Source organism: Aquarana catesbeiana, linkage group LG11 (genome assembly GCF_042186555.1).
Source record: "Aquarana catesbeiana isolate 2022-GZ linkage group LG11, ASM4218655v1, whole genome shotgun sequence".
NCBI lineage: Eukaryota > Metazoa > Chordata > Amphibia > Anura > Ranidae > Aquarana > Aquarana catesbeiana.
The window spans coordinates 254,108,233-254,129,611 of record NC_133334.1 but is presented as its reverse complement, the minus strand read 5'-3'; the positions used below and the strand labels follow the sequence as shown (position 1 = coordinate 254,129,611).

Genomic DNA, 21,379 nt, shown 5'->3' with positions numbered 1-21,379 from the left:
AGGGATGAGGACACTGAACATTGAAGTCTGGGGATGAGGACACTGAATATTGAAGCCTGGGGATAGGGATGAGGACACTGAACATTGAAGCCTGGGGATAGGGATGAGGACACTGAACATTGAAGTCTGGGGATGAGGATGAGGACACTGAACATTGAAGCCTGGGGATAGGGATGAGGACACTGAACATTGAAGTCTGGGGATAGGGATGAGGACACTGAACATTGAAGCCTGGGGATAGGGATGAGGACACTGAACATTGAAGTCTGGGGATAGGGATGAGGACACTGAACATTGAAGCCCGGAGATAAGGATGAGGACACTGAACATTGAAGTCTGGGGATAGGGATGACACTGAACATTGATGTCTGGGGATATGGATGAGGACACTGAACATTGAAGTCTGGGGATAGGGATGAGGACACTGAACATTGAAGCCCAGGGGTAGTGATGAGGACACTGAACATTGAAGTCTGGGGATAGGGATGAGGACACTGAACATTGAAGCCCAGGGATAGGGATGAGGACAATGAACATTGAAGTCTGGGGATAGGGATGAGGACACTGAACATTGAAGTCTGGGGATAGGGATGAGGACACTGAACATTGAAGCCCAGGGATAGGGATGAGGACAATGAACATTGAAGTCTGGGGATAGGGATGAGGACACTGAACATTGAAGCCCGGGGATAGGGATGAGGACACTGAACATTGAAGCCTGGGGATAGGAATGAGGACACTGAACATTGAAGCCTGGGGATAGGGATGAGGACACTGAACATTGAAGCCCGGGGATAGGGATGAGGACACTGAACATTGAAGTCTGAGGATAGGGATGACACTGAACATTGAAGCCTGGGGATAGGGATGAGGACACTGAACATTGAAGTCTGGGGATGAGGATGAGGACACTGAACATTGAAGCCTGGGGATAGGGATGAGGACACTGAACATTGAAGCCTGGGGATAGGGATGAGGACACTGAACATTGAAGTCTGGGGATGAGGATGAGGACACTGAACATTGAAGCCTGGGGATAGGGATGAGGACACTGAACATTGAAGTCTGGGGATAGGGATGAGGACACTGAACATTGAAGCCTGGGGATAGGGATGAGGACACTGAACATTGAAGTCTGGGGATAGGGATGAGGACACTGAACATTGAAGCCCGGAGATAAGGATGAGGACACTGAACATTGAAGTCTGGGGATAGGGATGACACTGAACATTGATGTCTGGGGATATGGATGAGGACACTGAACATTGAAGTCTGGGGATAGGGATGAGGACACTGAACATTGAAGTCTGCGGATAGGGAAGAGGACACTGAACATTGAAGCCTGGGGATAGGGATGAGGACACTGAACATTGAAGCCCAGGGATAGGGATGAGGACACTGAACATTGAAGTCTGGGGATAGGGATGAGGACACTGAACATTGAAGCCCAGGGATAGGGATGAGGACACTGAACATTGAAGTCTGGGGATAGGGATGAGGACACTGAACATTGAAGCCCAGGGATAGGGATGAGGACACTGAACATTGAAGTCTGGGGATAGGGATGAGGACACTGAACATTGAAGCCCAGGGATAGGGATGAGGACACTGAACATTGAAGTCTGGGGATAGGGATGAGGACACTGAACACTGAAGCCCAGGGATAGGGATGAGGACACTGAACATTGAAGTCTGGGGATAGGGATGAGGACACTGAACATTGAAGCCTGGGGATAGGGATGAGGACACTGAACATTGAAGCCTGGGGATAGGGATGTGGACACTGAACATTGAAGCCCGGGGATAGGGATAAGGACACTGAACATTGAAGTCTGGGGATAGGGATGACACTGAACATTGAAGCCTGGGGATAGGGATGAGGACACTGAACATTGAAGTCTGGGGATAGGGATGAGGACACTGAACATTGAAGCCTGGGGATAGGGATGAGGACACTGAACATTGAAGTCTGGGGATAGGGATGAGGACACTGAACATTGAAGCCCGGAGATAAGGATGAGGACACTGAACATTAAAGTCTGGGGATAGGGATGACACTGAACATTGATGTCTGGGGATATGGATGAGGACACTGAACATTGAAGTCTGGGGATAGGGATGAGGACACTGAATATTGAAGTCTGGGGATAGGGAAGAGGACACTGAACATTGAAGCCTGGGGATAGGGATGAGGACACTGAACATTGAAGCCCAGGGATAGGGATGAGGACACTGAACATTGAAGTCTGGGGATAGGGATGAGGACACTGAACATTGAAGCCCAGGGATAGGGATGAGGACACTGAACATTGAAGTCTGGGGATAGGGATGAGGACACTGAACACTGAAGCCCAGGGATAGGGATGAGGACACTGAACATTGAAGTCTGGGGATAGGGATGAGGACACTGAACATTGAAGCCCGGGGATAGGGATGAGGACACTGAACATTGAAGCCTGGGGATAGGGATGAGGACACTGAACATTGAAGCCCAGGGATAGGGATGAGGACACTGAACATTGAAGTCTGGGGATAGGGATGAGGACACTTAACATTGAAGCCCAGGGATAGGGATGAGGACACTGAACATTGAAGCCCAGGGATAGGGATGAGGACACTGAACATTGAAGTCTGGGGATAGGGAAGAGGACACTGAACATTGAAGTCTGGGGATAGGGATGAGGACACTGAACATTGAAGTCTGGGGATAGGGATGAGGACACTGAACATTGAAGCCTGGGGATAGGGATGAGGACACTGAACATTGAAGCCTGGGGATAGGGATGAGGACACTGAACATGGAAGCCTGGGGATATGGATGAGGACACTGAACATTGAAGCCCGGCGATAGGGATGAGGACACTGAACATTGAAGTCTGGGGATGAGGATGAGGACACTGAACATTGAAGTTTGGGGATAGGGATGAGGACACTTAACATTGAAGCCCAGGGATAGGGATGAGGACACTGAACATTGAAGTCTGGGGATAGGGATGAGGACACTTAACATTGAAGCCCAGGGATAGGGATGAGGACACTGAACATTGAAGCCCAGGGATAGGGATGAGGACACTGAACATTGAAGCCCAGGGATAGGGATGAGGACACTGAACATTGAAGCCCAGGGATAGGGATGAGGACACTGAACATTGAAGCCCAGGGATAGGGATGAGAACACTGAACATTGAAGCCTGGGGATGAGGATGAGGACACTGAACATTGAAGCCTGGGGATAGGGATGAGGACACTGAACATTGAAGTCTGGGGATAGGGATGAGGACACTGAACATTGAAGCCTGGGGATAGGGATGAGGACACTGAACATTGAAGCCTGGGGATAGGGATGAGGACACTGAACATTGAAGCCTGGGGATAGGGATGAGGACACTGAACATTGAAGCCTGGGGATAGGGATGAGGACACTGAACATTGAAGCCCGGAGATAGCGATAAGGCGGTTTTCCGCGTGGTGTTGTGTAACTAGATACATCGTAGCCCCTCCCACCTATCACACATAGGCCCGCCCCCTACTCACGTGATTAAAAACAGTTTTTACCCATTGAGTGACAGGAGCTTTGTCCAATCAGAATCATGAGAATTTCACCCGGAAGCGGATGTTGCTATGGAGATCAGTCTTGGCCCGGGAGTGCTGGCAAAGTGACCGACCAATAGAGGCTGGGCTCGGTGAGTGGGCGGCGTTCCGGCGGTTGGCGGGGAGAATGATCTGAAGTGACTGGAGGTTGTGCGGGCCGAAGTCACCCCGTGTCTGGGCCGAGGAGAGGTCAGTGAGTGACAGGAGATCCTCTCAGATCTGAGGGAGAGAAAGTCCTGTACAGATCTTGGATCCCGCTCTGTATCACCCCCATTTCATGCTGCAATGGTCTATCCCGGGATTCAGTAACGTGGCCTGGGCTGTTCCATGTGAAAATAATAGGGGGTGGGGTGCCATTGTGCTCCCCTGTTATGTTATGAAATGTTCGGGGTTCCCAGTGATGTGAAATGGGGACGGGGTGTACCATGTCCAAAGAGTATGGGTGCTAGATGTCATCACTGTGTGTAGTGTTGAGAATAGTGTGTTAGCAGTATGTCCCCTGTTCTGTTATGGAATGTTCGGGGCTCCCAGTGATATGAGATAGGGTGTACCATGTCCCAGGGCGGGGGTGTCAGGTATCATTGCTGTTTGTAGTGATGACCATGGGGGGGGGGGGTTACTAGTATATCCCCCGTTCTGTTATGGAATGTTCTAGGCTCCCAGTGATGAGAGATGGGGATGGGTTGTACCATGTCCGAAGAGTAGGGGTGCTAGATGTCATCACTGTTTGTAGTGGTGAGAATAGTGGGTTACAACAACTGTGTCCCCTGCCCTGTTATGAAATGTCCACAGTTTGCAGTGAGGGGTGCTAGGTGTTATTGCTGTGTGCAGTGATGAGAATAGGGGGTTACCGGTGTGTCCCCCGTTCTGTTATGGAATGTACGGGGCTCCCAATGATGGGGATGGGGTTTACCATGTAACGGGATGGGGGATGTCAATATCATTGCTATGTGTAGTGATGAGAATAGGGGGGTTACCAATGTGACCCCTGCCATGTTATGAAATGTCCCCCGTTCTGTTATGGTATGTTCGGGGCACCAGTCATGAGAGATGGGGATGGGGTGTACCATGTTTCAGGGGTGGGGGTATTATTGATGGCGGATAGGTGAGTTGGGCTTCCCAGGGAAGGGTGAGGCCCCCACTGACAGGACTTTGGGGTGGTTGTCTTTTTTTTCTTTTTTTTTTTTTTTTTGGGACAGTCACTTGGTTTAAGTTTTCCTGGAACTGTTTCAGCGGTGACCACCTAAAAACCCCTTTTCCTATCTGTACTGTCCATGTTTGGAGACATATTGCAGCCTTCAGTATAACCAGCATGCCCAGATACAGTAAAGGTAGATCAGCAGCTTCTCTTTAGAAATAGCACAAACATGTTGCCAGCCCTGGGGGGGGCAGTCCAACTCCCCCTTCGTCCACCTATGTACAGTAGTCCCCCCCCCCCCCCACCTGGATACAGTCCACATGCTGCTCCGATCGCCATCACCTTTACCAGATCCTCCTGCTGTCTGAACCCCCCTGTGTGCCCCTTTCCCTAATGCACTTCTGGCTTCCCTTCTTTCCCTCCCGCCGGCTGCTGCAGGTACATGGGGGAGGATCTTTTCTGGATGGGAAGGGCCAGGTAAATATAGTATGGCATGTTCCAGCCCCTTCCTGTTCTGAATGAACACAGTGAGTGATTAGTACTGATCGCTCACTATTTTAGTTCATAACTGAAAGTGGTTATGAAGCTTTTAAAAAAAAAAAAAAAAAAAACCTGCCTATACTTACCTGCTCTGTGCAATGGTTTTGCACAGAGTAGCTCCGAGCCTTTTCTTCTGGGGTCCCCTGGCATTGCTCCAGGCCCCTCCTCTTTGTCGGGTGCCCCCAGGGAAAGCGGCTCCCTCTGGAGGGAACCTGTGCTCGCTCGCTCCTAAATCCTGCTGCTACGTCCATTGACATAGACAGTGCGACTCTGCCCCGCCCCCTGCTCCGATGTCATCGGATGTGATTGACAGCAGTGGGAGCCAATCGCTCCTGCTACTATCAATCTGTCCAATGAGGAGTGAGACAGCAGCGGGAGCTGCTGCGCTTGTGCACTTTGCTGAATTGGATGGGCTCAGATAAAGAAGAGCTGCCACACAGAAGGTTTTTCATCTTAATGCAATAAGGTGAAAAACCTTACGGCTTTAGAACCACTTGAAGCATAGTAAACCTTGTACTATGCTTCAGATTGTGAATGAACAGGAGCCTCTGTATAGAGCGCCTCCTGTTCATTCATCTGCAGTGCAGCTGAAGCTACAGAACCCCAGACCTCATTCACATACAAAGCTTTATTAGCTCAGTACAGTTTTTTCAGGACTTTTGTAAGTTATGTTGTGTTTGTGTCCGCTAATAAAACATTTTAGTGTGTGTTTTTTGTAACATTATCATTATATTGAATTTGGGGGAGGGACCTGTCAGGTAGGCTTTACGGGTCCCATAATTTCTAACTGCAGCCCTGCCTGTACAGCAACCCCCCTCCCCACACACACACACACACACACACACACACACACACACACACACACACACCACAATCATAGCCATTCCACCATGGTACAGCACACCACCCACCAGGTTCAGTCCAGAATCCCCCCACATGACCCGCCTGTAACCTCATCCATGACTCCTGCAGTCTTGTATCTGGGGTGACTCTGGTCAGTAGGCATATGTGATATATATTATAAAGAAAGAGAACTTGCCCCTGTGTCAGGTTTTTATTGTTGTCCATGAGACAACCGCTCTGTCCTGGTGGCACTGGAACTGAAAAGAGTTGTCACCAGAGCAGTAATAGAGAGGAAATCTTCCAAATCTCATTCTCATTACAAAGTGCAGAATTCAACTTGCTTTGGAGAGCTTTCCTGTCACTTCCTGTTGTGTCTTTGGGACAGGAAGTATAACCCTGAAATGAGACGTGGAGAGCTAAAGAACCTGAAAGGGGTTCTAACCATTCCCTCCTCTACCCAGCAGGCAATGTTTTGGATAGACTTTACATTGGTGATTCTCAACTGTGTCCCCTGACATCACCAAATGGCCACACATAATGGTCAGTACATGTAATGCAGAGAGGGCTGTCAGACTGCAAATTACTATAGGAAATGATTGTATAGGCCTGGGAACATGCGACAGGTTGTGTTGGAGGCTGAAGGCCTGCTGCAGAGGGTGGTAAGGGACTGGGGGGCACGCTTCAGCGGGCACAGACTGGGGGTTGCACTGCTGTGGGCAGTAGGAGACGGGGTGCGCTGCAGCGGTCAGTAAGGGACTGGGGGGGGGTTTGTGCTGCAACGGTCAGTAGGGGACTTGGGGGATGCGCTGCATCGGGCAGTAGGGGACTGGGGGGGGGGGGCGCGCTGCATCGGGCAGTAGGGGACTGGGGGGGGCGCGCTGCATCGGGTAGTAGGGGACTTGGGGGGGTGCGCTGCAGTAGGGGTCTGGGGAGGGGTGGGTGCTGCAGCGGGCAGTAGGGGACTGGGGGGGCGCGCTGCATCGGGTAGTAGGGGACTGGGGGGGTGCGCTTCAGCAGGCACAGACTGGGGGGGTGCGCTGCAGTAGGGGTCTGGGGAGGGGTGGGTGCTGCAGCGGGCAGTAGGGGACTGGGAGGATGCGCTGCATGAGCAGTAGGGTACTGGGGGGGTGCGCTTCAACAGGCAGTAGGGGACTTGGGAGGGGGGGGTGCGCTTCAGCGGGCAGTAGTGGACTGGGGGGGGGTGCGTTTCAGTGGGCAGTAGCAGACTGGGAGGGGTGTGCTTCAGCGGGCAGTAGCGGACTGGGGGGGTGCGCTTCAGCGGGCAGTAGCGGACTGGGGGGAGTGCTGCACTGGGCAGTAAGGGACTGGGGGGGGCGCTGCACTGGGCAGTAAGGGGGGGTGCCCTGCACTGGGCAGTAAGGGACTGGGGGCACGCTGCAGAAGACAGACAGACAGTTTGTGGACAGTGGGGAGCATGCCAAGGGGGATCAGAATAAACACTCACTGGCTCTGGGGCAGCTCCTGAAAAGGAAGGTTTGCCTCAATGGGTACCTGAAAATAACTCAGACTACAACAATGTAAGAAGTGGCACCAGACCAAAAGGAATTAGAGTCTGAGATACTCTAATTGTTCATATATTTTTGGGGGCCAAAACACCCCCTTTTCATTGTCTTGCAGCCTGGTAGAGGTGCTGTTCTTTGGACCCCGAAACACATTTAATGTTTTAGATCTTCCACCCTTTGTGTCTGATGTCTATATTCTGATGGTTTGAGAGGACCGTGGAGATGTGACATTTGGGCGAGCCGGTCACCTGATACCAGCATTTCTGAGATCTTCTGGAAGAAATCACATGACCATTGCCTTGGGTTGCTGTAGTATAGCTATAATAGTCTTGCACTGGTATGTAGTCTTTTTAATTCACTTGGATGTTCTCTCATTCCAGGCCCGAGAATGTCACATGAGGAAATGGACGTCGACCTGTTTGGTGCGCACGCTCCAGCAGACGACTCAGCGTCCAGACAGCTGCCCGGAGGAGACTCCGTATTCATCCTGCCGCCTCCAATGATGTTTGCGGAGCTCATGAGGGAGCGGATCTCTGCGCCGGAGCTTAACAATGAGGTGATCGTGCTTGAAGGGGGAGAGGTCCAGACGACACATGATCCATCGCCCGTTGAGTCGCATACCTCTAACGCACTACAGATGCTGCAGGGGGCGCTAGAGCAACTGCGGCAGGCTGCTGAGCTGAACTCTTCGACGCATCAAACACGGACTCGGAGGAGGAACACCAGGAGGCAGCAGAGAGGGGGCTCCCAGCGTACGTCCGGTACCAGGTGAGAAGCCGCTGAATGTTTCCATAATGTCTACTATGACTGACAGTATGAGACTTCTTTATGTTCTGTGTTTTTAGCTCACGGACTGGACTCATGAACTTCTTCCAACTGAGAGGAGGCCAAGGACCCGCAGTGCTGGGGGAGGGGAGCAGAAGTATCAGCCAGGTTGTCTCGGTGCCCACTGAGGAGTCTGAAGAAGACAGTTCTGATGATACGGTGTTGCTAGGGGATGAAGAAGGGGGCAGCTCCACCGAAGTTGAAGAGGAGGATGCCACATCTGCCCAGCCTGCAGAGCCAGGTATGTCCGAGGTCACTGTATGCTCATATGATGATTACCAATGAGTGAGGCTTTGGTGGACCCTGGCCTTTGGGCTAATCGCGATGGTTGCAGTTTCTTCCTTTTTACACAGGTTAGTTAGTATAGGAGGGAGGAGGCGACAGTTTTATGTTTATAAAAAAAGTTGGGTGGGGGAGCTCATGCAAATAGAACGGGGTGGCACAATCCCCCAGAGATCAGTATTTAAAGAGCATAGGATGTCCATGGGTTTCTCACAAATGGACACACAGGGATATGGGGGATTATTTTACTTGCCACAGCCTATAAGCCAGTTAATATGTTTAAAAACAAAATTAATTAATCCATAGAAAAAGATATTCTCTCGACATGTTTTGCCCAAATTGGGCTTCTTCAGGATCCACTTGAGGTTCACATAATATATTAACTGGTAAGTCAAGAATACATAGTTATTGCACAGTATACCTTCAGAAACTTCATCATATATAATAAACATTTAAAAAAAGCAAAATTACACATCAACATCAGAAGATCAGCACCTGCAAGCAGGAATGGCACACAAAAAAAGAATTCTTATGTTGGATGTGTTATTTTCCTTTTTTTAATATTGTTTATTTTATATGGTGAAGTTTATGAATGTATATTGTGCAATAACTGTGTATTGTTTACTTACAAGTTAATATATTATGTGAACCTCAGGTGGATCCTAAAGAAGCCCAATTTGGGTGAAACGCGTCGATCCCACCATCACTCTGGGTTCTGTTTACTGTATGGCAAATTTGACAGCACTGTATACACGTTTTTAGAATATCTGGATTAATAAATTTTGTTTTTAAATTTTATTATTTGCTTTACCATATGCTGTGGCACACAAAATAATCCCCCATACCCCTGTGTCTCCCCTTGTGGGAAACCCAGGGACATCTTTTGCTCTTTTGTTATGGAAATGATTAAGAGCTCCAATCGAGCCCAAGGTTATCTGCTGCTGTCTCTAATTTGAAAGTGTTGATATGCATGCATATAAAGTAAACACTCTGAGACACGCTCAGCTCCGTTACTTCTCACACTTCTAATTTATTCAAGGCGGTGCTAATGTTTTATACACACAAATACGTCATTGCTATGTTAGTCTAATAGGTACATCTCATTGGTTAAGATAAAAAAAGAAAATGGAGAATCTTCATAACGAGGTCTGGCTGTCTTTGGTTTTATCTTCAGTTCCGCGTTCTTCTGATGTGTGGGATGCAGGGGGTACCCGCCATCTTGAGAAAATATAGGAACAGAGCAAACCTGTATACTTATATAATGAGTAAGGAGAAAAATATGTATGCACATAAGAAAATAGACATTTTCAGATTACTATTATTATTATCTACATCACATTCCTTCACAATCCCCCCTAAAATGACTATTTTCTCTTTTCTGTCCCTAATACTAAAGGTCCTACTTTTAGCCTGGCCCTTCTCCTCAGCAACTCTTTTTGGCTGTATATAGAATTGGGCAGCAACTGTTCACTTCCCTCCTCGATACAGCTGGAGAGGTGCAGTCAGGCGCTATCTATCCCTATAACCCTATAGGATTGTGAGATTATGGACAGGGAGTGACTGTAGAGGAGTGAAGGGTTTGTCATCTTCCATCACAAGGTGATCCTCTTCTTCTTGGTGGAGAAATGTAGGTGTGCTATTGTCTACAGCCTTCTTCATTAACTTTTTTACAAAAGGTAGAATACAGCATACAATCAGGGCTAAAAGAGCCAGGATTATTAATACCGTTACCCGTATCTGGGCGAGCACCTTCTGCCACCCACTCATCCAGCTAAAATATTGGTCCCATGGGTCTGTGATACCTGAGTTCTTCTTCAACTCCAATGACAGATCTTCTAATTTCTTTATAGCTAAAGTAACCTTACCATTTGGGCCAGTATTATCAGGAATGTATGTGCAGCAAGTTCCTGTTTTTTTTTTTTTTTTTTTTTTTTATCATTTTACAGACACCCCCCTTCTTGGCTAACACCATGTCTAAGGCCATCCGGTTCTGGAATGTCATGTAGGAAGTGGGGGCTAACTGGTCAGCAATTCCCTGGAGGGCGTCTTTAGAGTAATTTACAAATCTCTGTTGGTTATAATATGTGTAGTGTCAGGTCACCTAGAGGCTGGGTGACAGATGCACACCGTTGGGATCAGGAGTGCACAGCAAGGTAGTGGACCCTACGGCTGACTGCTGCGGCTTAAACCCTGGGAGGTTCAGGAATCAGGTCTACTGGATCACTGACACAGATCCCACTGGGAGCTAGAGCATAGATTCCCCAGGGCGCGGAGTCTAAGAGCCAGCAGGTGTTCACCAGAGCCTTTAATGGTAAGGATGGACTGCGCTGCAGTCTGGCTCCAGGTCGCGGCCCCCAGGGTCTCACAGCTCACGCTCACGGTAGACTACAGGAGAAGAGGAAGGAGGCAGCAGGCTGGAACAACAAGGAAAGTAAGGGACAAGCCAAGGTCGGTAACAGGAATCAGATGTAGGAAACACAGCAAGTACACACAGTGGTTGATCAGCACTGCTGGCTTGCAGTGCACAGGTTAATATAGGGTTCCCTGATAGGGCCTGGGGTGGGGCCATGCTTAGAGGAGAGGTTACAAAAGCAGTCAGGTGAGGGTCAGCTGGTCTCTAGAGATGAACACATGTAGACAGGTATGTTGATCGACAAACTCTATTGCATAACCATGACATGTAGTTAATCCAATCTACATTCTTGCTGACAGTTGTTATGGGGATCAAAGACTCAAAACCAGCTTTTACCTGATCCCTGGCTTTAAACTCATCAGGGACCCCCCTTGTAACCCCTATGACATGTATGTATACATGAGGATCAAAGCTTCCGGAGAGAGCTGCTCGCCTTCTCCTCTGACTGTGTGCTGGGTCAGTGTATGTATCAGGGGTATCTTTGGTTAGGATATGGGGCTTTCTATTTTCATCTTTTTTTTGTCTAATGCACTCTGTGGTCGCCCAGTCTGGCCCTGTGTTCCAACCCACTGGCTCCCACAGAAACCACAACTCTGTCCCCAGTAACTGTCTGTGTGGCATACATATATGTCCTTACCGTCAGGGATATCACTGTACCAATGGCATCACCATGAAGGGTCAAACGGACAAGGTACTATGTCACAGTAATCTAAGGTAAAGGTGGTCACATGTGTACCTGAAGAGTTACACCAAAACGTAATTATGTTATCATTTTTGTGATGGCCACCTCCTGGGCCCCTCCCCCCTAGATCAAACAGAAAAAGGATATGCAGCGCCCGAAAACACGCTCTCCTGCAGTGATAAGCGTGCATTCAGGTGTTCTTCCTGGCCAACTTGACTGAGGTGGCTGTGGTCAGCAAAACTTGGAATGGACCATCATATCTTGGCTCAAGGATCTCCAGACAGTAGTTGGTGTGTTCCTGTATCTAATTCAGGATCTGGAATGGAAGAAAACATCTGGACATGCATTCAGGTTAATTCTCGTGATAATGTGGTTACATAATTAGTCAACACATCAGACTGTAACTGTAACTGTTGTGGAAAGTAACAACCAAGTCTGGGAGCTGAACCAAACAAAATTTCATAAGGGAATAGGGCATGTTTCCCCTGGGGGTGTGTCTGACACTGAACAGGGCAATGGGCAAACTGTCTGGCCAACTCATGTTAGTCTCTTGGGCCATCTTTAACATCCTGTTTTTAGTGTCCCATTCATCCTTTCTACCTTCCCGCTACTTTGAGGGTGGTATGTGATGTGTAGTGCTAACTGAACCCCCAGTGCTGCCCAACTCTCTTTAGTAAGGGTTGCTCTTAAGGCTGGGCCCTGATCTCTCAATATCACCTCTGGGACCCCAAATCTACATACTATCTCACTCAGTAGTTTCTTAGCTGTGGTCCTGGCAGTCATGACCACTTCCACTAGGGCGTATTCGAATCTGCCACTTCTTGGCACTTGAGAATGATCAATTTGCATCCTCTGGAATGGGGTATAGGGCTTTTGCCAGGTGCTTCTTCTGTGCTTCTTCTGTGCATCCTGGGTTACATTTGGTGCAGATAATGCATGATCTGCAGAAGTTGTCGGTCAGTGGAGTAACTCTTGGTGCAGCACTTGTTGATAAGAGAGTTCATAAAAGTCTTTGTCAAGTGGGCAGCTCCATGTGCCCATTGCACCACAGCTGGGTACATACTCCTGGGTAGACAAGGCTTCTTGTTGCACTCAAATAGTCCATTTCTGAGAGTTGCTCCTCTCCGTTTCCAGCTTTCCTTCTTATCCGGACTTGTTGTTTCCTGTAGTTCTTTTAGATAAACTCTGTCCACTGGGAAAGTCTGTAAGGTAAGCACGGGGTGGTCTTCTTCTACCACCCTGCTGTCCACTTCCCGTGGACCACCAGCTGTCTGTTTGGCAGCTGAATTGGCTAGATGATTGCCTTAAGCTTCCTTTGAGTTCAGTTTGTTGTGTGCTTTTACTAATAATAGTCACTTGGGTTGTGAGAAGCAAGGCATCAATCAAGTTTTCACAGGTGTTCCTGCAGCCATCAGGAATCCTCTGTCCTAGATAACACCATAATCGTGGGCAATGCTAAAAGCATATCTTGAGTCCATATGAATGTTGGCTCTTTTTCCCTCTGCCCATTTACATGCTGTAGTAAGTGCTTACAGCTCTGCCTCCTGTGTAGACATCACCGGTGGTAAGGCTTCAGCTTGTAGAACAGTGTTTTCAGTGGTGACCGCGTGTCCTGTGTGGTCATGGGGTGACAAGTCAAGACTCTACTCCTCCTCCTCCTTTCCCCCCTCGAGAAGTGGAAGAAGGGTGGTAGGGTTCAGTGTTTGACAACTGAATAGAGTAATGCTGTCCAGTAGGAAGGAACACAGGAGTCTCAAGTGTCTGGTAGTGGACAAGTGTTTCGGCTGGATCTTGGTTGAATATGGCAACAACGTCATGGGGAGCAAGCAGAACGAGGCAGTGTCCGAGGACCAAGTTCAAAGTTTTGTCAAGCAAGGCTTGTGTAGCAAATCCAGCTCGCAGACACAATAGGCCTCCTCTTGCTACCGCATCCAGCCGACAGGAATAATATCCTATGGGGCGTAGGCTGATGCCGTGTGATTGGGTGAGTACACCTGCAGCATGTCCCAGACGTTCGGATACAAAGAACTTGAGCGTTTTGTCGTAGGCTGGGAGCCCTAGCGCCGGGGGTGGCGCACTTAAAGGCTTCAAACTTTAGATATTTCTTCAGGAGACATCTGGAAGGGGTCTGATTGCAGAGCATCAGTAGGAAAGCTTCTGTAATCCATGCTCTGCACTAGGAAATTAGTCCAAGGAAAATGACAGGTGTTGAGCACCACTGCAATTTGGGCTTTGAGGCTCTGCAGCCCTGGTTGGCAAGATAGCACAACAGGCTTTCTGAGGTGACTTCAACAGGGGGTAAGTCAGCTGCACAAAGGAGAAGGTCATCAACATGTTGGAAGAGAATCACTTCCGGCTGTTCCTCTTGTCATGTGTCAAGGATGATAGCCATAGCTTTTGCAAACTGGCTTGGAAAGTTCTGTGCCCCTTGCGGCACAACTATTTAGGTATGTTGCCGTTTCTTTCCGTGGATGAATGCAAAAAGGTACCAGCAGGAGGGGTGAGGGTGGACACTGAAGAAAACGTTTGTAAGGTCCACCTCTGTGAGGCACTTTGCAGTCAAAGGCATCCACAGCAGGTACCTGGTTCTTCTTAGGGGTTATTGTGGTTTCCGGGGCAATGAAGCGCCCTCTTTTAGCTTGACTGAAACTGGTGGCACCTTTTAAGTGACCGTTGTCTTCCGGTCCTGTGGACCATAGGCACGCAGGGATTCTGTCAAGTACTTCCTGCAGTATTGAACTTGAAGTTTTTGCTTCATTAAGTGTCATCAGGAGAGGCAGAGAACACAAAGCAGATGAGTCTTCTAAAGATAGGGGAGTATGTAACTTCATCCCCCCTTCAGGCGTGTCCTGATTGAGGCCTGTAGTCTGGACAACACATCAGCTCCTAGTAGATTCAAGGGACATGTAGAGGACACCACAAATCTGGCAAGCAAATCAGGAAGTGGACTGGAGCGGGGCACCCCATCCATTCCTACGCAGGAAACATCAATAGTGGAAAGGAAAGAATTATTAGACAGGTTCACCGCCCTCAACACACTTTTGGCTGCACCCCTGTCAATGAGGAAAGTGGTAGGTTTTTCGTCTGGGACATCTTGGGGCTCTGAATTCTTTTCTAAAGTGACCCCGTTTCCCACAGTTGTAACAGGTGATCCTTTCCCTGGTATTGGGCAGTGGTGGTGGACTAGTGTAGGCGGGATCTTCGTCATGGGTTACCATGAGGGGCGTTGGTTTTTTACCTTTTTGATTTTCTATACCTCTGGTCACCAACAATAAATCAGACATTTTCATTGAATGGTATTCAGGGCGGGCCACCATCAGGCCTTTTCTGATATCCTCTCTGAGCCCTGAAACAAAAGCAGTTGATAACATGTGTGTGTGTGCCTTTATGAGTCTAGCATGATACTTCTTCACAGACTCCCCTTTATCTTGGGTAATATCTTGGATTGTGGTGGTCTGATCCGTCAACTTCTCCTTTGCCCAGTCGTGGAGTTGTGCACAGAACTCCACGCCAGAGGTGTAGGAAGTGGCACTTGTCAGGCAGGCATCATTGAAGGCCATCTGCATGACTGGCCAAAAGACATATCCTGCTTTGATTTGGCATAGGCTGATCAAGTCTCTCCAGGCAGCTGAGTAAGTTTCTTGTATCTGCACTATCCTGTGGTAGAAGGGAATTGGCTGCTTCTCTGGGTCAGGCAGACTTGTCACTAAGGCCGCTGCTTGTGATATAGTAAAAGCGACATACATCACTGGTGCCCCTTCTGGTAACCGAGACTGTTGTTGGGGCGGGGGCTGACAAGAGGCACTGTTCCTTATGGTTGCCAGCATGTGTTTGAGATCCTCTCGGAACTGTGAGTCCGGAGCCGGATTGGGGGTTAAATCAGTGGGTGGCCTTGCTGCCAGTTGTTGGGCTTCCCACTCAGACGCTTCTTCATCATTAACATATCCGGCCTGGGAATGTGGTGCTTCCGTATTGGGGAAGACAGGTGTGTGGAAGGAACCATCCTGGTTTAAAACAGGGAGGGCTGGGTACAGGCTATGTTTAAGCTTACTGGGTGTACCAAGATGGCCGCCAGCAGGAAGTGCACTGGGCTGGGTAGAAAGTGAAGGCATGGGTGCACTAAGATGGCCGCTGGGCTGAGTTGTCACAGTGGGTTGTGCTTGGGTGGTGAGAAAGGAGTGGTTGTTAGACGGAGGGCAGTGCTGTCCCTCCCCTCCTTTGTTTCAAGTTCCAACATATCATCAGCTCTGTGATACACATACATAATACAATCGCCATCTTTCTTAACTTCCTTTATCCAATTTTCTTTATCACACAGGATTTTTCTCCCTGTTTCTTTAGCAACATAACTTTCGCCACTTCTTTCAACTTTGTTAACTATTTCAACATCTTCTCTCCTTCTTTACAACATCACTTTCTTTACAATCTCACTTTCTTTACAATATCACTTTCTGTTTCTCGGCTAACGGCTTGAGAGGAGAATACATATAACCAAGGGGTTAATATTTTTCTCAGCGTTCTTTATCAACAAATTCCTTCAGTGGGGGCACATACTGCGCTCCTAGCTTCTACTGTTTGCTATAACCCTGTAATGTACGGTTAATCTCAGAACAAGAACAAACACGTCAGGGGTAATGAGGAGCAACGGCCCGCGACCTAACAGATGCCCCGGGCAGCCCCCCCTCCGACCTTAACCAGTCCCCAACCCCTCTCGTGTATAGCAAACAGTAAACCACAAATACACTCACGACAGGACATTACACCTGCCACTCTTCGAACTGCAAAATTTCAGCAGGCTAAGATAACCACAAGGGCAGACCACCCTGCAAAAATAAACCCGTTTATAGATGTTTTTTTTTCCAGCTCTACACCAAGAGGCCGACAACTCGTCTTGGGGTGAGACTTCTGTAACACTTTCAGACTGCAAAGCCAGCAGCTGAGATAACCCTCAAAGATTCGACGAACCCAGAGTAACCCGTCTATAAACGTTTGCTACAAGGGAAACAATCTTATCCCAGAGGCCGAAAGCTCATCTGGAGATGAGACCACCCATTCACACATGTAGCACTTTTAGACTGCTGAGTTTCGTAGCCCAAAGAATGGCAGACAGTGAACAAAAAAATACAGTCAGCAGAAACCCATTGGCAGGTTCGTTAAAACAACCTCAGGCGAGGAGTTACCTGCCTCTAAGACAGTCTCGGCATACCGACAGAATCCAGCGGTCAACCGAAAGATAAGAAAGTCGTACAGTGGTAAGAATATAAATCAAACTTACCGGTACTGTTAGGGCTGCGCAAACCCCCTCTTATCAATCAATTAACGCCCGAATGCTTGTCGCGGTATAGCTTCGACTGTAGCCTGAGGTCCCGGGTTTCGGCACCATCTGTTATGGAAATGATTAAGAGCTCCAATCGAGCCCAAGGTTATCTGCTGCTGTCTCTAATTTGAAAGTGTTGATATGCATGCATATAAAGTAAACACTCTGAGACACGCTCAGCTCCGTTACTTCTCACACTTCTAATTTATTCAAGGCGGTGCTAATGTTTTATACACACAAATACGTCATTGCTATGTTAGTCTAATAGGTACATCTCATTGGTTAAGATAAAAAAAGAAAATGGAGAATCTTCATAACGAGGTCTGGCTGTCCTTGGTTTTATCTTCAGTTCCGCGTTCTTCTGATGTGTGGGATGCAGGGGGTACCCGCCATCTTGAGAAAATATAGGAACAGAGCAAACCTGTATACTTATATAATGAGTAAGGAGAAAAATATGTATGCACATAAGAAAATAGACATTTTCAGATTACTATTATTATTATCTACATCACATTCCTTCACACTTTAAACCGTTTTAAGTTTAGTCGGGTGTAAACTGGAATTCCACCTTAATGACTGAATCATTCATCAGCTCCTGAGCACTGTAAAGATCACGCAACAGCAATAAAATTTTAACCTTTTGAAACCTTGGCTATCAAAGGAATTTCATTAGTGTTGCATGAAGGAGTAATTGTCAGTCAAATTATCACAGCACTGAGAAATGGCCTGGACAGTTAGGGAGTATTACGGGTGGCCAAGCAAGTGTAGAAATGCAGTGTCTATTCCATTGCAAATTATATTATTGTATGTAAAGGATGGCCTGTTTCTGCTTTGTGTTCTCATTGGGGACATTGCAATGTCTCTTCGGAGATGCTTCCAAGGTATCTTGTCCAGACTTGCTGTCCTGTAGACTTCTCCTGGGTTACTTTCCAGTTTCCAGTTGTCACTTTGACCTTGTTATGTTTTTTGATTTGTAGCTCCAGAGGAACTCCATATAAACCTGGTAGAAGCGGGTACAGAAGCCCCCGTGACCTCAGCGCCAGAAGTTATTGTGGTGGAGGACTTTTCATCATCAGAACCCCCAGCCAAAATCCAACAGGTGACTGAGAGTCCGCACTGGGACAGATGGGCGCCATTCACAAAAGTCATACTTCCTAAGGCCTCATTCACACTGGTTTATTGTAACTGATAGGACAAAATCAGCGTTAAAAACTCACCTAAGCAGCATTTTTTTTTTTTTTTTAAACTAGTTTAGCAGCATTTGGTCTTTGGGCGTGTGTTTAATTGGCCAGAATTTTTATTTATTCTGGCCACTGAAATGACTGAAACAATGCTGAACGTGCCTAGCGTTTACGCGCATTTGGACGTCTTTATGCCCAAAAGCTCCTCTAATGAAAGTGATTCTTCTGCATTCAGGAAAAGGATCTTTGATTGCCTCTAAACCAGGGGTCTCAAACTGACGGCCCTCCAGCTGTTGCGCAACTACAAGTCCCATGAGGCATTGCAAGGCTGGCGGTTACAAGCATGACTCCCACAGGCAGAGGCATGATGGGACTTGTAGTTTCGCAACAGCTGGAGGGATGTCAGTTTGAGACCCCTGCGTCTAAACTCTGTTGCTCCTAATCTCCTCTAAAGCCTATGGTGTCCGTTTTTTATGAAACCAAAATGAGCTGCGATCCTGATGATCGGAACTCATCTTAGATTATCGATTTTATGAAATTGAGATGATCAGCAGAGAACATGCTCACCGCTGATCATCTCCGCACACAGAGAATCTGTCACTGACAGAACAGGAACGGACAGTTTATGAAGGTGCAATACCTGTCAGAATTCTCCCTCTCAGATTCTCCAGCCCAGAGAATCGGGGAGAGAAGGGAGAATCCACGGAGAACTCGAGAGGAAGGAAGATGATTATTGATTATTCCTTCTTCCTCAAGACAGGAAAGGAGCACTCCTGTCTTTCACAAACCCCCCAAAACCAGTAAAGCAGGTTAGAAACAATATGTGTACGCAGGGTGGATTTGATTAAAATCATAATTTTTAAAGAGCAACTGTCATTTCTGTCCTGCATCGGCTCCTCCTTTGACCCGTTGTTGACTCACCGACAGTTCCATTCACTTTAACAGACGCTGCCATGATGGATCTGAATGACAGGTGCTCTTTAAATGTGAGGGCTCATTCTTGCTGGTAGTTAGAATCTTTAATATTTGCAAACAAAAGGAAGGTTTCCTATTTAGAATAATAAGCTGTCAGGTTACTAAAACGGCAATATCAGAAACTATTCAATCATACAGTTTGTAGTGTACATAGATTTGCAAAACAGTGGGATAAAGGAATATTCCTGAAGGTTTATCTCATGGTTAATGTGAAATTGTGTGAATGCATCAATGCGGTGCATGTTATCCCAGCTTGCAGAGCTTGGATTTGTTGAATGAGTTTGCCAAAAATGTAAATGTTGCAGAATATATAGTAGAATGCTACATAACTGAACTCCATTTCATGAATAAACTAATGTATTAAGGTATCTTAAATAGAAAGCTATCTTTAGATATTTACTCCAAAAGCATTTTATTAAAATAAATGTAATAAAAATAAAAATCAGATTTTTTTTTTTTTTTCAAAAACATTGATTTACATCCTGTGTGTGTGTGTGTGGGGGGGGGGAATGGACTGAGGAGAGCGGCCTCTACTCAAATGCCCATGTATTTAGCAGCAGTACTTAACCAGAAATTCTGTAAGGTGAACTTACATGGGTCAAAAGGAGAAGCGATCTACACCGATTCATAAACAGGCCCTGGCAGCGATCTCCTCTGAGAATGCTGGAGAATTCAAATTGACAAATTGAATTGTGTGTGTGTGTGTGTGTGTGTGTGTGTGTGTATGGACATATTGGCCTTTGAGGGGCTTAGGCAAAAAACGCCAAAAGCCCCAAAAATTGGCAGTTGGGCCTGGTTCACACCTATGCAGTTTGCTTTTGATCTATTCTCTGCAGTGTGTTTTTGCTCACACAATTTTTGATGTGTTTTGCATTTTGTATGCTTGTTGTTTTTTTTTTAAGGGGGAGATGTATTTGTTAGGCAGATTCAAAAATGCACTACATGCGTTTCCGCAGCATGTCTATTGAACCAAAAACACACCGTGTTGCATTTATAGAAGGTCCCTGACCCTTTTCAAAAATGCAGCGGTTGAAAAACGCATAGATGTGAACTTGTCCCATAGGAAACCCTGTTGAATGGACTGTAGTGCCTTTCTGCAAAATGCATAGGTGTGAACCAGGCGTTAAAGTGATTGTAAAGTCTTGTTTAAAAAAAAAAAAAAAAAAAAATGAATAAAACATGTCATACTTGCTAGAGTAGGCCAGATCCTCCTCTTCTCGGGTCCCTCTTTACTCCTGTTGAGTGCCCCACAACAATCAGCTTGATAGGGGGCACCCGAGCTGAGCTGCAGCTCAGTGTGTTCATTCAGAGCTGCGGTTTGGCCCCGCCCCCTCTCTCTCCTGATTGGCTAACTGACTTTAAAGCAGCGGGAGCCAATGGTGCCACTGCTCTGTCTGTCAGTCAATCCAGGAGGGAGAGTCCCGGATGGTCGTAAAGAAAAAAACCTTCTGCCTTCACAACTCCTTTTTAAAGTGTAAATTCACCTTTACAGAAAATCTGTAAGATTAACTTACCCTGGACCCCCCTCCCCCTCCGGTTCCGCTGTAGCTCATTGTGTGTACTAGGCATAAGGGCTCAGACCCCCCCCCCCCCCCCCATAAGCTCCAGTGTCAGCGGACGGGGGTGTTCACATGCCACAGGCTACATGCCTGTATCAAGCCAGCCAAACGTGATCCATTCAAGCAAATGAGGACGAGCCGCAGTTTGCACACTGTTGCAGCACATTCAAGTGGCACTTATGGAGTCACAACGGGCCTCTTTGCCGTCCTGTCAAATGGCTCTGAAATTGAATTAGAATGTGGATCACTTTTCGAAGGAGCAGCAGTTTCGACACATGTCTAAATCTAGCCTAGAACTGAACTCTGGGATAAGGAAATACATTTGTCATGTGTGTTCTTCCATCCTGGTGTATTTCTTCTAGATCTGTGCAGTAATCCACTGTGAAATTTCCTGTAATAAAGACCAGTCACTGCTGCTTTCCCTGCTAGTGCAGGCTGACTGGTCTGGTCTCCGCCCCCTCCTGCAAACCTTTAGTGGGTGGGGCCTGCTGGGTACCCTCCCACAGCTTT

The 21,379-nt window shown here is 47.5% G+C and overlaps 1 protein-coding gene across 1 annotated transcript in view; it reads left to right on the top strand.

Annotated features, from left to right (window-relative positions):
* Window positions 1-3,590: 3,590 nt before the first annotated feature.
* The window catches only part of LOC141112671 (Golgi apparatus protein 1-like), a gene marked incomplete in the record, with an annotated part of 122,289 nt that continues 104,500 nt past the window's right edge, over window positions 3,591-21,379 (top strand). The window contains 4 exon segments of the mRNA XM_073605665.1: window positions 3,591-3,683; window positions 8,016-8,403; window positions 8,481-8,701; window positions 18,132-18,253. Coding sequence (XP_073461766.1) covers window positions 3,614-3,683; window positions 8,016-8,403; window positions 8,481-8,701; window positions 18,132-18,253 — 801 coding nt within the window.